This window comes from Tachypleus tridentatus, chromosome 9, assembly GCF_004210375.1.
Source record: "Tachypleus tridentatus isolate NWPU-2018 chromosome 9, ASM421037v1, whole genome shotgun sequence".
NCBI classification, from domain to species: Eukaryota; Metazoa; Arthropoda; class Merostomata; order Xiphosura; family Limulidae; genus Tachypleus; species Tachypleus tridentatus.
The window spans coordinates 103,227,532-103,241,447 of NC_134833.1; the positions used below are offsets into that span (position 1 = coordinate 103,227,532).

At 34.1% G+C, this 13,916-nt stretch overlaps 1 protein-coding gene across 2 annotated transcripts in view; it reads right to left on the reverse strand.

The window, feature by feature from the left end:
- Positions 1 to 13,916, reverse strand: part of LOC143225927 (dual specificity mitogen-activated protein kinase kinase 4-like) — a 58,476-nt gene that overhangs the window by 28,700 nt on the left and 15,860 nt on the right. For both annotated transcript variants that reach the window (XM_076456179.1, XM_076456180.1), the window contains exons 2-4: positions 12,877 to 13,039; positions 11,452 to 11,551; positions 2,980 to 3,043 (exon numbers count right to left, since the gene is read on the reverse strand). In XM_076456179.1, the coding sequence (XP_076312294.1) occupies positions 2,980 to 3,043; positions 11,452 to 11,551; positions 12,877 to 12,913 (201 nt within the window). In that variant the 5' untranslated portion in view covers positions 12,914 to 13,039. The remainder of the gene's footprint in view (positions 1 to 2,979; positions 3,044 to 11,451; positions 11,552 to 12,876; positions 13,040 to 13,916) is intronic.

A 13,916-nucleotide genomic window follows, 5' to 3' on the forward strand; every position in this document is an offset into this window, starting at 1 on the left:
TCATTGTTTAGAGAATTAAACAATTAGTATTCTTTACAGAATCACACAGGAAATCTGAATAGTCTGAAATACTATAAAATATATGAAATAAAGTTATTTAATGAAAAATTGAGCTAATAATGCTCAAAATTTTATCAGTAGTCTGAATCAGCATGATAAAGGATTTAATAAGTAATTTTGTAATTATTAGAACAATGTTATTTCCTAATGATGACCTTGTATACTGTTAATATTTACTGTTTCTCCGAGATAAAAATTACACTGTTAACTATTTCATAATATTCAGTAAATCTCTTTGACTCTTTTGTATTTTGAGACATAAGTTAAAAAAATTCTGTATCTGTATCTTAATATTGTTAAGATGCAGAATTTATACAGCTTGGGTCATCTAAAAATGGAAGCCCATTCTAATTCTGAAATACATTTTCCAAGATCTTCAATTATTGAATATTTTTGCCAAGCCTGACAAATGCCTATACATCAGCTTGGTAATAAATAACTGAAACAATGACACTATGTTCATTTATGGAGTAAAAATGTGAAATGTTGTTAGTTAAACTTCCTCTACTATGTTTACAGTCAAATTTACAGCATAAAATAAAGCATATATTCATCTTCAATGACAGTCCACAAATACACAACTTTACTTGGTCACTATGATGACTGAAACACTTCAACATTTCTCAGGAGTATCAAGTTTCACATCACAATCTTCTTCAACAGTTTTTAAGTTATGCACTTTCCTCCTTAAACTATTCTTCTGAATTGTGTGTAATTAAGCACAAAGATACATAAATAGCTATTTGTGCTCTACCACTGCAGGTATTGAAACCCAGTTTCTAGCATTGTAAGTTCACAGATATGCCACTGTGCCACTGGGAGGTATTCTTCTGAAATCAGCAAATTTAACACTGCAGGAAAAAATGGTTATAGGAGTGATAAACATTTTATTTGCATAAGTTAATTTAAAAATACACTTATTCCACCTTCAGACAAATCATAAAACAAGATGTATTGATAATATATCAGGAAATAACTTAAAAGAATATAATCAAAATGTTATTATTAGCATAAAATGAATGGTAATGGATACATATCTATAAATGATAAGCACAAACTAACAAAAACAGAATAGCAATAAATAAGTCACAATTTACAATAAATTGATCGTTTTCATCATTACACTGATTAAAACAGTTAATATAAAGAATGTTTGTAAATCAGTTAGATCAATGATATATTCAGTCTGTTGATAAGGTTGTGACAAAGTTCATGAGTGTCTAGGAGTATTGAGTAGAACTGATGACTTGTGAATTTCAATGGCAATGAAAGCAGTTTTTTCTTCCAGCAGGTGAACCTTTGAGTAGATACTACTGATTTCATAACATGCTTGAAATAATATCCCATCCTGTTACCTCAGCTCCAGTTTTGAAGGAGATGTGAATTATGTGAAGTGTACATAATCCAATGCTCATCAATGAAGCATCCAATCTGCAAAAAACTCCATTATGTCCAATTCACTCTGGGCTAACCCATGCTTATATGAACTATATTAGCAATTGTCAGCTCACTGTTGAATACTCCACATTTGAATTGTTCAGACACATCATTAGCTCTTGTAAGAATCAATAATTTTATATAAACCTTGAAATCTAACCAGTTAATAATTAAACTTACAACAACACATATTATATTAAATTGTTTTATAAGTTTATACAAAGCTCTCCATGATGTTATCTAATATGAAATTCAACACACACACACACACACACCAGTGTGTATACATGCAAAATATTTTAACCATCTACATCACATTATTTCTTTTATACCAATTTATATATTTATGCATAATTGATCATAGTTTTGCTAAGCACTTGCAACATCCAACTCATATCAATTCTTAGCTATGAACTGTTATTCCAATTAGTAAATCATAATTCTGTTTCCATCCCAGAAATGTACCACTAAATTTACCTACGTTCTTTACTTTTGTTTTTTTTTCTTCAAACTTCCTTCAAAGAAAATGATAAATTGCCCTTTAATTATCTATTAGTCCTTTCAAGTACTCAACAATGCCAAATCCACACAAATAAATTGTCTTTTTTTCACCATACATTAATTTTGATTCAAAACTGTTGTAGGAAGCATAGTCATCAATAATGAAACTTTGTTGAATGGACGACAACTGCCTGTTGCAGAGACACAAGTCTAGAGGACGACGTTTTGAAAGTCTTCCGCCTTTCTTCTTCAGGTCATAACATGCTCTTCACAATCCACCAGGACACTATAAAAGACCGACAACACCTCACACACACACTGACCTGAAGATAAAAGGCAGAAGACTTTCGAAACGTCTTCCTCTACACTTGTGTCTCCACAACAGGCAGTTGCCGTCCATTCAACAAAGTTTCATCATGAATACTCTGCCTAAACAATCTATCAAAGAATAAGCATCAATAATTTTTATTCAATTTAATTTAACCTACAAGAGTACTATGCTGAAATTATTTGCAATGTTCTCACAACTTATGTCTTCAGAACATATTTTATCAATGTTCAAAACAGATTGACAACGATTTGCAACCAAAATGCTTTCCCATCTTGGAGAGGCCAATTGTCTTCTTTCAACAGTAACAAATAGCTTAGTACCTATTATTTTTCACAGGCATTGACAGAGCTAAATTGTTTAACCCATACATCTGAATCAGTAAAGATATGAAATTGGTAATTATTAGCAACAGGAAACTGGTCTGAAAGACTACCTACAGGATATAAAGCAACGAGTTAAAATTTAATTTCTTGTGCATATTCATTTTTGTTTTCTATATATATATCAATAAGTTTCATGATAATGTTTGAAATTCAAAAACTTTTCAATATAATGCCTCAAATTAAGGGCTTTTCAACCCTATATAGATAACACACAGAAATTCACTTCTCTTTATAATTTCAATGTTTACTATAAAACTTAGAGCTTACCTCTTTAGGAGAAATCCTTAATTTACCAGAAGTTTGCTTACTTTTTGTAAGCCAATTTTCTCTGCTGTAAAAACAAAAATCAAGTTTATAATAAACCATTAAACATCCTACATATTCTTCCAGATTTATTATTCTTACACAGGCATACAAAGTAATATTAACACTTGCTAGTGGGATGATACATCCTCAATATATTTTTCCTTTTCACTGTGGAATGCTCAAAAATTGTATAAACTCAGTACAAATGTCCTAAATGATATATAGTTCTGCTTTCAATATTCATATAATATGATTTAGTTTTCTATAAGTTTTTATTCTGTGAAATTTAGTAAATATTGATGTGAAATACCTTAAAAATGTTTCATATCATATTATAATTTAACTTTCTCTTACTGTTGATCAGAAACCTCCAATTTACATATAAGCAAGTTTTAACCTGGTGGTGTTCATTAAAATATTTATTTTGTCAATTACAGTTGTCATCACTTCTGGCTACACATATAAACCACAGATAAAAATGACAGATTTATCAATGACCAATACTATAACCTTTTAAAATGGCATTAAACCAGACTAGGTAATATTTTTATGAACAATATTCTTGGTCAAGCTCAATCTATATCTTATAAATACAGTTTCTTTTAATTATTTACATTGTGTTCTCTTGACATTTGAATCATAAAGAAACACAAAAAACATGAATTCACAAAATCTTTGAAATGCAATATAAATTCACCAAAACCACCTTAAACCCAAGTTATAAATCAGAGATATGTCTACTTTAAAAAATAAAGAAACAAGTTCAAGAATTGTAACAGATCCCACAATTCTTCATTTCAGCATAATGAGTAATGTTTGTGAAAAGTTTAGTACTAGGTCACATGATAATGTTAATGGTTGGTTGGTTGGTTGGTTGGTTTGGTGTTTTATGGCACAAAGAAACTAGGTTATCTGCACCAAACATTTGGTCAAAGTTAAAGTAAAATTATAAAAATTCATAAAACAATTAAGGTAAAACAAAATGTTGAATTTTGAATTAAAAACATAAATTGCATTAAATCCAATTTTTACACCTTGTCTACAGCAGTAACAGAAAAACTACAGTAATACAAGTTGTAACGGACTTTTTGTAGTATAACTGTAATTATCATAGCTTGCCAGAATGACTAATGGATAAGTTCAAAAATCAGCATCAATTACTTGAAGTTGGCCTTTACAGTCATGGTTTTGAGTTATTTGACATTATAGCTGTTTTCAGAAAGTAAAGTAATACAAGTTTTAAAATACTTGTGGCAAAATTTTAATTATTATAACTCCCCAGGATGACTAAAAAGTAGTTCAAACAGCAGTGTTGGACACCTGAAGTTGGCCCTTCAAGTCCTGGTTTCGAGTTATTTGACATGACAGTCATTTTCTAATTTCAAATCAAACTAGATGTACTGTGATTCTTAAAAGGAAATCACATTAAAAAAAGTCTAATGTATAAATTAATAAACTTAAATAGCATTAAAAAGGTTAATGGCCTTTAAAAAACTAAAAACATTTCTAAGATGAACAGTGTCACCATTGCCAATAACACTGTCTAACATGATGGATAAGCCTTGGGACAAAACATGTTTAAAATGGTGCTGTTGTTAAGAGTTGTAACGATGGTAAGACAGTAAAATGGAGCTCATTGTGATGAGTCTTACACAGACAAACATTGGTGCATCAGTCCCAGATTAAAGAAAACGATGAGTTACAAAATTGTAACCAATGAGTAGACTAGTTAGGACAATTTTTTCTTTCCAATCCTCATGAAAACAATATGGCCAAAGTCCAATAGAGGGTTTTATTTGGAAAAACTTGTTTTCATGTTGCTCCCTCCAAGTTCCATGCCAACGAGCATGGAGCCCAGCCTTGAATATGGGACGATAATCCATGTATGGAACAGGCACAGCAGTGATAGTGCCAGAGCAGACAGGTTTAGCTGTAGTGTTGGCAAGCCCATTCCTGTGAATATTAATGTGGCCTGGTATCCAGAAAAACTGGATAAAAGTAGATGTTAAACAGAAATGGGCCAGTCAGTTTTGAATATTGGCGAGAACAGGGTGAGAACTAACGTGAAGCGATTCCAGGGCCAGTGGAGAATAAACGAGTCAGTATAAATAGTGCAATTCGAGTACTGCTCAGCTTCTGTGTGATCCAGGGCAAGAGAAATGACATACACTTCAGCAGTAAACACAGAAACTGTAGAAAAGATTCTGTGTGTAACCACCAAACCACAACAAAACATGGATGAGCCCACAGAGTAACCTGATTTTGAACCATCCGTAAAAATGAGAATGGAAGGATGGTTTGAAAGATGTTCGGCAAATAGAAGGTGATACTTCCAATCAAGAGGATCTGCTTTTCTCAGATGGCTTAAAAAAGATCATATTTTGGGATGGTAATAAGCCATGGTGAGATGGGCTGACCAGTGGATACAACAATGTTATCCAAGAACAGACCCAATTCATCCAACTGCACCTAGATATGAAGGCCATAAAGAGCAATGGCAGATCATCTGTTTTGAAAAAAACATGGCCCACTGAGGAAGGAAAACACATCCCCAGGTGGGATGTTGTAGTAAGGATCGAGGTTTCAAAGCATACAGTAAAAACAGTTGTAAACATTCTGCACTTCCCAAGTTCAATGCTGAAGTTCCTGATGATGAATGGGCTCCATTATCATCTAGGCCAAGATCCTGGCAGAGCCATAGACTAGAGACCCATAGTCTAGGTTCAATCAAATAAGAGCACAATATATTTTTAGCAAAGAACATCGATTTGCTCCCAAAGTGGTGAAAGAGAGGACACGGAGGATGTTCAGATGGTAATAAGCTATGGTGGGATGGGTTGACCAGTGGATATTATTCAAGGAGAGACCCAACTCATCCAACTGCACATAGATACAAAAGCCAAAAGGAGCAGATCATCTGTTCTGAAAAAGCTTGGCCCACTGAGGAAGGAAAACACAACCTCAGGTGGGATGCTTTGATAAGGAATGAAGTTTGAAGCACACAATAAAAACAGTTGAAACAGCAGAGGTGTAGAGGAGGTTCATGAGACTCTGTGTATAAGCTCTGAACTGAGGAAATGCAGAAAGCCTCGGCACAGAGCCAAAGTCCCTGATGATGAACAGGGTCCAGCATCTTCGAGGTTGAGGTCCTGGCAGAGCCACAGACCAGTGATCCATAGTCTAGTTTCAATTGAATAGGAGGAAATGGAAGACGTTCAGTCCTTTATACATTTTACTCATAGCTGCTTGATGTGTGGTATAAAGGTCAGCTTATGGTCAAAGGTTAGTCCCAAAAACTTTGTCTTAGGGACCACAAGTAGCACAACTTCACCGATACAGAGTTCAGGATCAGGGTGAATATCCCGTTGGCTGCTAAAGTGCATGCAAATGGTTTTAGAGAGAGAGAAGTTAAAACCATTTGCTGTGATCCACTTCAGTAAATGATTGAGGACAGTCTGTAGCTTTTGCTCAACATACCTCAGGTTCGATGACTGACATGAGACGTGAAAGTGGTTGACATAGAGCCCGTTTGCAACAATGAGAGGGAGTTGTTCAGTGATAGCATTAATCTTTATAATGAAAAGTGTGACACTCAAAACACAGCCCCAAGGGTCTCCAAGTTCCTGTAGAAGAGAACGGGAAAGTGTCAAACTCATACGAACTTGGAATCGCCTGTTCATTAAAAAATTTATAATAAAATGAGCAAACAGCCACATAACCCATATAAATGGAGGTCTTGCAAAATGCCATACCTCCATGTTGTATCAAAAGCTTTCTCAATGTCAAAGAATATTGATACAAGATGTAATTTGAGAAAGGCTTCTCTGATTGATGTTTCAAGTCGAATCAGGTGGTCCATGGAGTGCTGCTGTCAGAACCTACACTGGGTGGGTGAAAGGAGGTTGTTTGAGGAACCAAACAAAATGAGCATTAACCATCCTTTCTAAGGTCTTACAGAGACAGCTTGCCAAAGCACTTGGATGGTAGTTTGCAGGAATCTTGGGATCCTTCCCAAGCTTAGAGAAAGGTAGTTCAATAGCCTGACACCAGGCATCAGGAAAAACAATTTCCAGCCAAATTTGGTTAAAAACAATCAGAAGAATAGCAAGAAGAGCAGGAGATAGATGGCACAGTATTTCATAGTGTACATCATTAGGTCTGACCAGTATTTGGTTAAAATTTGGCCAGACCAATATAGGGCCAGTTTGAGTTCTACAAGTGTAAAGGGATGATTATAGTCATAGAGACAGTCAGCTCAAAAGGAAAGAGGTGATCCTTCTGCTCAGGTCTTGATGGCTAAGAAGGTGAAGGAAGCAGCAGAAGTGCTAGATACCTGGCAAAGGCTTTCACATAGAGTAATGGTGATGCTCCAGGTATCAGCTACCTCCTGGTCATCAGAGAGCAAGATCGAGAGGGAGACAGAATTATATTGCTCACTGACCTTTTCAAATCTTATCCCATATGACTTTGGAACTGGTGATAGAAGATATGGTGGTTGAGAACTTAATCCAAGAGTCCTTCTGGTTTTTATGTCTTACCCACCGAACATGTGCACGGGCCTGCTGAAAAGTGATGCACTTCGAGAGTGTGGGATACCCAAGATAAGTATCCCAGGCCCGTTTATGAGCCTTCCATGCCATGTAGCAAGCAGGATTCCACCATGGACGAGGATATCATAGAAAATGAGGTGTTTGGAATACACTGAGCAGCTACCTGTATAATACAGTCAGTTACTGCTGCCACACAGTTGTCTATTGATGGCTTTCAGACAATGGCAGGATTGAGTTCTGCGAGAGCAGTAAAAGAGGGCCATTTGGCTTGATTGAGCTTCCACCAAGGCATGAGAGTTCGGTGGCATCGACCACAGCTAGTCTCTCTCAAAATTATAAGAAAATGATCTCTGCCTCATGGGTTATTGTCAACCCTCCATGAAAAGTGAGAGAATAGTGAAGGGGAGCAAACTGAGAGATCAGTAGCAGTAAAGAACTGACTAGGTGCATGAAAACAAGTATAAGAGCTAGTACTGAAAAGAGAAAGTTTGGGATCAGAGAGCATATGCTCCCATCAATATCAGTACTTTCCCAGAGGGGAAGATGTCCCCCAAGATTAAAAAGGGAGACAGCAACTGTTCAATGAGAGCATGAAGGGCTGACTGATCATAGGTCTCTGCAGACATTAGGTAGAAAGAACAAACAGTGATGGTACGACCCAAGGAAACAGAATGGCCGTGGCCCCCAAGGTGTGTCGAATGGTAAAGACAGTACCACCCCTACATGCACTTGTCCATCACACAGCCTGTCATTTCTGAACAAAGAAAACTGCCAAAAGGTGACTGTATTGGCATGTTTCAGAAATGTTTCCTGTAAGGAAAAATATACAGGATGGTAGGAAGCAATCAGTGTTTTGATGTCATTAGAACGTAAGCATCAACAACTCCATTGTATCAAGATGGCCATTTTTATTTGGATGGAAAATCCTTCTGTTTGTGACCATTCCTTTTTCTTGTCACTGTCTTTATTCGAGGGAGGTCTATCGACCTCCATGGGTCCTGCCTGGGTCGATTGGGCATGTCTTTGCTGTTGGATGAGGATTCCAATGACTGAGGATGTGAATGAATGATCATTTTGCATCTTGGGGTGGGAGAAGATGTATCTGAGGAAATGCCTGTACCCAGAGCCAAAGTAAGTGGATATTGGGATTTGTTGGAATGTATGTTAGGGATAGAGATGGGTGTTGATGTTGATTCATCAATATTTTTAACCATGGAGGTCAACAAACTTTACAACTGATTTGAGAACTATTCTTTTGGAGGCACAGAGAGATCCGTCTGCACTCTCACTGTAGTAGTGGAATGAAGTGCAGTGACATACATACAAGATGAAGCGGTGGACAACAACTCTTAAGCCTCAGGGTAAGTAATGTTTTGAATCCTTTTAAAACACTGCACATCTTTTTCTTCCAACCATTTAGTCTCTCTAAATGTAACTAAAACCTTTACAATAAAAGGTACGGAAAGTATGACCGTACCTTGCAATTAAGAAAACCTGCCTTGATGGTGGCAGGTGGATGCAATGATGTAACTGTTAAAATGAGGACATTGGTTGGCATTATAATTCCATCTTCACCACTGCTTCATCTTGTATGTATGTCACTGCACTTCATTCCACTACTACAGTGAGAGTGCAGACGGATCTCTCTGTGCCTCCAAAAGAATAGTTCTCAAATCAGTTGTAAAGTTTGTTGACCTCCATGGTTAAAAATGTTGATGAGAGTGGAGATATGCTGCACTGCAGAACCTTTTTGGTTGAAGAAACCAGCAAGAATCTCTGACTCGGGAATGTTCTTCAAATCCTTCTAGCTCAACAATTGCTCCTCATAACAAATTCAAAGTAGCATGAGGCATAACTTCAATGGGTATATCCTCAATCACCTTTGAATGTAAGAGGAGTTCACTGTGTTGAGATGTGGATGTTTCCACCAATACTTTTTGACTGACTTTGGAGAGCCAGCAAGTCCCCTTCTAGTCCCTTCTGTATGAAAAATGGAGACATTTGCCCCAAAGGTGTGTATGAAAGAGAATGTAGTACAAGAAAATGAGGTACAGGTGTCAAAGGTGTGGGAGATTGCTTCTCAGAATCTTCAAGGCTTGGTCATTTACCCATAGGCTGTTTTTTCCATTATTTTATTCAACTTTTTAGTTGGAGGATCCATAATAATTAAAAAAGAAATTTTTGGTGCACATTGACCCCACTCACCATGGAGCCCAAGGAGAGAATGCACTTTACAATGCCAAACAAAGACACTGCAGCAACACGTGGGTTTTGTGAGCACTATACCCAAACACCAGCATCAGATACAATGTCCACAACACCTTTTGAGAACATCCAACATTGGTGCTTGGCCATCATCTATAGGAATTCAAGGCCAAAGTGGTGTGTTATGGTTGGACCCCTCAACCATCAAGATCCTCTCTGTCCCTTTATGCATCACCATGCATAGTAAACAGGTGGGTGGATGTTTAGATCCCAGAGGAGGTAAACTGGAAGAGCAGAACCTTCCCTGGGAGGTCCTCTCACCACAAACAGGAATCCACATCGAGGGGAATGTTAATGGACCATAATGCTTTTTCAAAGAGATGTGTGTTTGGTGTTTGTTTGTGTTAGAATGGTTACATCGTTAAGGCAGTGGTACCCAACTTTATTATTCTGCATTTTCTTTTCAAATAAAGCCAGTGGCTTACTCCTAACATATGTAATGTGTAACAAAAAGGTTTAAATTGGATTATATTTTTTAAAGAAAAGGTAAATCAAAAGAAGTAATTCAAGGTTGAGCCAACAATACATAAACATCAAGGGCTGGCTTGCAGATCATGTTGATAACGTACTGAGACTGGCCTCCAGTTTTGAGGTATGGTGTTTATTTTCTTTTTGATGTTTTTCAAATGTTCACACACACCAAGAAAAACTTTACACACTACAGGTTGGGGGCAACTGCCATAAGGTTTATAAAACTAAATGATGTAATGAAATACTTCAATGTTTAACAAGATTTCTTAGTATATTTTAAAATATCAATAATAGTGTGATATTTACAATATGAACTGATATGCACTTGAACTATCAAATATTGATTTTTAATGCCTACCTTTTTATACAGTTATTTGCTACCTACATAAATAAGCTGACACTAATTGTTAAAATATCTTTTATCTTTTTATTTCAAAATATCAAAATTATTATTGTGCAATATTAACTGCTTTTATTGTTAAAAATGTTGGTCTGTACTGTAGGGGAATGGGGTACAGGTGTTGCACTCAGGGAAAAGTGGACCTTTTACAAAAAAAGCCACAATTTACTATCAAACATGTCATCATTTTTCAACTATAAAAATTACACTTTCATTACAATTTATCACAGAAATAAATAATCTGTAATCTTTAAAAGAATAAATACTAACATTTTAAATATATAAGATATTGTGAAAGGTACAGATGTACCTATGCATGCGATTTGTGTACACATTTTGTATTTAAACATCTTCACATTCAGAAATATAATTATCTTTTGAGATAAAATGCCCACCTTATTTAATTATATTAGATACTAATTGCAAATAATACACAGAAATAATTTTTTAACAGTATGATGTATTTTTAGGCATGCCATATAATAAGGGTTGCATCTAACTCATTTTCTTTATTAAATGCATGCTTTAGTTTATAACTTTTGACAATTACTGCTTAAGAGTACAAAAAACAACTAACATGCTAAGTAAATAAGCACCTTGATAAATAACTTATTCAAACTGCTTTACATTTAGTAAGATGTAGAAAAAGTTAAATTCCCATATCAAGAACCCATGTAATTTTTGGTAGGTTCTAAAGTTAGAAAAAAATTACTCCACAAATGCTTATTAATCACAATTATAACCTACGTAGGAACTTGATAGCTTATTCCAGGGAGACAAGTAGGTATCTGAGCCCTTCGTGAACTTCTTCCTGGTGTAAAATTCAACCTCAGCTGCCCACGTTTTTCTATTAAAAATGAAACATTGATTTCAGGGGAAAAAGTTACCTATATAATTTTTATAATAACATTATCAATGTAATCTGTGTATCATAACTTAAGGAGCAAATACCAATGAAGTTCAATAAATATATATAGGCTGATTACATTTAACACTTCCATCCTTTTCCTGAACATTACTTAACATTAAGCTTTGATTACTGAAAAACAGTTGTCAAGAATAACTTATCACCATCAGAGAAACTTAGAACTGTGGGACATAAAAAAAAGATTCAAGCATTCTGTTTACTTTGTATTATCAACATGAATAAATAAACGTATTAAATGTTTAGCTTACACACATAATATCCAACTTTAAAGTGTAAATTAGCTAAAAACAAATTCTGAAACTTTCAAAAAAATTTACAAAAAACATTATTATTAGTGAGATTAATCCAGGTAAAAAAAAAATACTGTTGGTGTCTGTAAAATGTAATATAAATAAACAAATATTTTTCACTCAAATATTGTTTCGTGAATACCAGAGTTTAGTTTAATCGGGTGAGGTAAATGTTTTCCTTCATTTTAGTGTTGCACCTATCAGAGAAAATTTTTTAAAGAAAAAATATACATTATTTACAGTATTACTACAGAAGTATTTTTCTTAGCACATTCACACTAACATCAGGTTGGATGTTCTTATAAAGCAATGAGACTCCTTGTTAAATGTAATGTTCAAAACATTTAACAAAAAGATACAATAATAATGACAAATAAAATTCCTTCAGTATACTATCAGTCATATATATTTCATTAATCAAATCATTAAGTATAAAGCATTTACAACTGAATAATCTCAGAAACATTTCAAAGAAATCAGACTCAAATCCTGTAAGTCATAACCTTTGGCAAATGCCAGGTTTATAAGGTTGTGAGAACTAGAATTTGATACTGAATGTCCCAGCTTCAAATAAAAATATACAAAGAAAAATAATCATATGTCAAATACTTAAACTTCTCTTACATTCTGTATATGAGACACATAACAGTTATAGGTTAAAAAAAGAAAAAAATACCAATTTCACATCACGACAAATCTTCTTGAGCATAAAGAAACAAAACAATAAAAGCACAGATTAGAGATTAACTTTGATGTATGATTTCATTCATGTACCTACTACCACATCATTCTTTATTTAAGCTCTACATTTACATAAATGCTATGCTTAAAACTTGTTTATTAACTCCTGAAAAATATACTTATGGCTCTTCTTATTATCATCTATAATTCCAAAATACTCTTTCCATTCATACGTTGTGTTTAAATAATTACACGTATCTCACAGAAACACACCTTGTGAAAATATTAAATTTCTTCTTTGATCACACATCTTTGCAAAACACGTCCAGTTTCTAACAAAAACAGATGGGGTGTAGTTTTCAATCACTTTCACCTAGTATCACGCATAGTGTTGATTGTTCAAGTTTGACTTGAATACATCTGGATTTGGATATTTCTATGAAAGTAAATGAAATTCTTTATACTTATGTACAAATATGCACAAATGTGCAGATTTACCATTTCTGTTTATATACTTTACTATGTACTTATTTCAATATGTTAAAAATATTACCAAATGTAGCCTTATGACATTACTTTTAATGTAGAGATTGATTAATACAAGTTAAGCAGTTTTGTGAATAAACACTTATATTATTTGTAAACTTATATTTACATACCAGTTATGTACATATTACAAACATACTGCAAAGTATCATGATTATTAAACATATAAATAATTTCATCTTTGAAATATAAAATTCATGTTACACTTTCTTAATCAGGAGTTTTTTAATGGCAAATACAACTTTTTAATGTATAAAATCTACTGGATCCAACTTACAAAGTATGTTTTATTTTAAAATCTAATGGGTTTTTTTTAAAATAAAAATCAGCTAAATCAGTTAGTGAATTTTTTTTAAAATACATATATTGAAATGTATGAATGTGGGTGTGTTCATACATATAAAGAGTTAGAATTACTTTGGTTGCTTGCAATTAGAAACAAGATGATTAAGAGGTTTTAATATTTATGGGCTGTCTCATTAATTACATTGATATAAATTTATTTGTAGTAGAAAGCACAGATAAACTATGACTAGAAATTGCTTCACAGATGATAAAGCACATGGCAAAATAGTCATATTGATAATTTAATTACTGGCACACAAGGAACTTTTTTTAGTTCATATAGGAGTGAATAACATTGAAAACTGTAAATCAGAAAAACTGCTTAAATATACAAACAACTTATTTAGGCATTTATAGATAAAAATAGACGTGGCTAATTTCAGAGTGTAATACAAAAAACATTCACTTCTCAGCAGAATCAA